The 2,500-nt window shown below is 56.1% G+C and overlaps 1 protein-coding gene across 1 annotated transcript in view; it reads right to left on the bottom strand.

The window, feature by feature from the left end:
- Positions 1–2,500, bottom strand: part of PTSG_01542 (chitin synthase 1) — a 12,914-nt gene that overhangs the window by 6,084 nt on the left and 4,330 nt on the right. The window contains exons 14-18 of the mRNA XM_004997463.1: positions 2,235–2,358; positions 2,019–2,078; positions 1,671–1,838; positions 1,214–1,405; positions 183–991 (exon numbers count right to left, since the gene is read on the bottom strand). Of these exons, the coding sequence (XP_004997520.1) occupies positions 183–991; positions 1,214–1,405; positions 1,671–1,838; positions 2,019–2,078; positions 2,235–2,358 (1,353 nt within the window). The remainder of the gene's footprint in view (positions 1–182; positions 992–1,213; positions 1,406–1,670; positions 1,839–2,018; positions 2,079–2,234; positions 2,359–2,500) is intronic.

Genomic DNA, 2,500 nt, shown 5'->3' with positions numbered 1-2,500 from the left:
GAGGAAGGATCACAAGCACATGCCGTGAGAGCAGGAAACAACAAACACAGAAACACAGTGTCATACACACACATCACACAACACGCACAACACGCGCACACACGCACACGCACACACACACACACACACACACACACACACACACACACACACACACACACACACACACACACACAACACACCTGACGACGGTTGAGACGAGCATGAGCCCGGTGTATGCGATATAGGCGTAAGACACGGAGGGGTTTCGGCGAACAGCCACGCGGCCCAGGCCAAGAATCTGCACCATATTGGCCACGGTGCTGACAATCCAGCGTCGACGCTGCTTGAAGAAGTCCTCCAGGCTGTCCGGACAATACGTCCGGTCTTTTGCGGCGGCGCAGTACTCCAGGCGCCAGCCACGTGTCACGAGCAGCGTGCACAGCCAGCGGTCCTCCCCCATGTCCTTTGTCAGGAAATCGAATGCCTGGTCGACGTGCGACGAGTACTCGAGTACAACTTCGCGCAGAGCGTCGATGCGGAAGAGGCTGAAGCAGCCCGGGCAGCACAGCACCGTGCCCAGCACATGCTCGGCTGCCTTCTGGAACCAATGGCCAACAGCGTAGTCAAAGTGCTGGTACCACACGAGCGGACCGTTGCCGAGAGGATATGTGCGGCCACACACGGCGCCAACACCACGATCACGTGCCATCATCATCAGCAGCGCAATCACATCGTGCGCCGTAAAGTTGATGTCGGCGTCAGTCGCCAGCACATACGCGTTGTCGGACCGGCCGTTCTTCTTAAAGTCGAGCACGTAGCGCGTGAGATACACCATGTACATCACCTGCGACCACCGCTTGCCCTTGCGCACACGGCGTGGGTCCTTCAAGTGGATGTGGATGGTGAACTTCTCCGTCAGCTTGAGCTCAACGCGCATGCCAAAGGGCGTGCTGATGCGACGGCCAACGCGCGCGTGACGCTCAGCTTTCGCATTCTCAAAGAATTTTTTCTGGTGGTGTGATGTGTGGAGGGTGACGATGAGTACGCGGTGATGTGGACGACGTTGAAGGGGAAGGAGAGTATCATGGCAAAACTTGACTGACAGCGCATATACTACCAGCCCAGATGTACATGTACACACACACACACACACACACACACACACACAAACACACACAACACACGCACACAACACACACAACACACGCACACGCACACGCGGTGCGCTCACCCCGAGAATGGACTTGATGGTGCGGTGGAGAACGCGCAGCAGCTGCAGTGCCTTGTTGCCAGGCTCGTTGTCGGCCTGCATACCCCCGTCCATGAAGATGTGGCTCTCAAAGTTGCACGAGCCAGAGAGGTGGAGGCCAGAGTTGATCACAGACCGCAGCAGCTGCTCCATTTCCGTCTCGCTCTCGTTGTACTGAAGTGTTGCGGGTGTATGGGAGGGAAGGAGGGAAGAAAGGAAGGAGGATAGGGGTGAGTGTGTGGGGTGGAAGGAAGATGTTGCTTAGATGCAAGGTGCTGTTCTTGCTTTGGGGACAGCCGGTGTGTGGTGGACACAAACACAGACAATGCAGCCGCTGGTGCCGACGAAGAAGAAAGCCCTTCCACGCATGAGCGTGTGCGAGTGCGTGTGCGTGTGCGAGTGCGTGTGCGAGTGCGAGTGCGTGTGTGCGCTTGCGTACCATTGTGGTGCAGACGTAGATTGAGCTTTCCTTGAGCACCTCCTCCGTGGAGAGGACGAATTTGGCATCGCCGTCATCTTCGGCCTCGTCTCTGCTGCTGCTGCGGCGGCTGATGAGCGCAAAGTGGTCCACAAACACCGCGCTGTATGCATTTTGGTAGAACAGCGTCTGGTGATTGGTGATTGGTGGTTTGGAGTGACGTGAGGGAAAAAAGAAGATGGCTAGTGTGGTAACATATCCGCTCTGGTCAGATGTTCACGCAACACAAAAGAGCACACACACACACACACACACACACACACACACACACACACACACACACACACACACACACACACACACACACACCTCGTCGAGGCCGAGACGCGGGATGCGACGCGCGAAGATGTAGGACCAGTTGCTCAGCCACTGCACACACACACACACACACACACGCACACAAATGGTATGTTAGGGAGGAGAGAAGCAAGCAAGCATGCACTCACTCATCAATCGCAAGTGCAAATGTCTGTACAACCCTCACACACACATACACACACGCGCGCGCGCATATGTTAATCACACCATTGAGATGGACGCGAGGACGACAAAGAGAGCAAAGTGCCACCAATCGCCCTTGGCGTGCACGTGCATGTGCGTGTGCTCCTCAAACCCGTGCAGCGAATGCAGCACAACCAGCACGCCAGTGCTGAAGACACACATACACACACACGTGCAAGCAAAGAGGGTATGCAATGGGGCAGACGCAGAGAGGAGGAGGGGGTAAATACGCGTGCACGGTGTCATCATCATTCAGCAGTGACCAGAACGACGCCTTCGCGCATGAATAG

The sequence above is a fragment of the Salpingoeca rosetta genome (assembly GCF_000188695.1).
Source record: "Salpingoeca rosetta unplaced genomic scaffold supercont1.4, whole genome shotgun sequence".
NCBI lineage: Eukaryota > Choanoflagellata > Craspedida > Salpingoecidae > Salpingoeca > Salpingoeca rosetta.
Note: the sequence above shows the minus strand (reverse complement) of the source record. Positions and strands in the feature narration are given on the sequence as shown.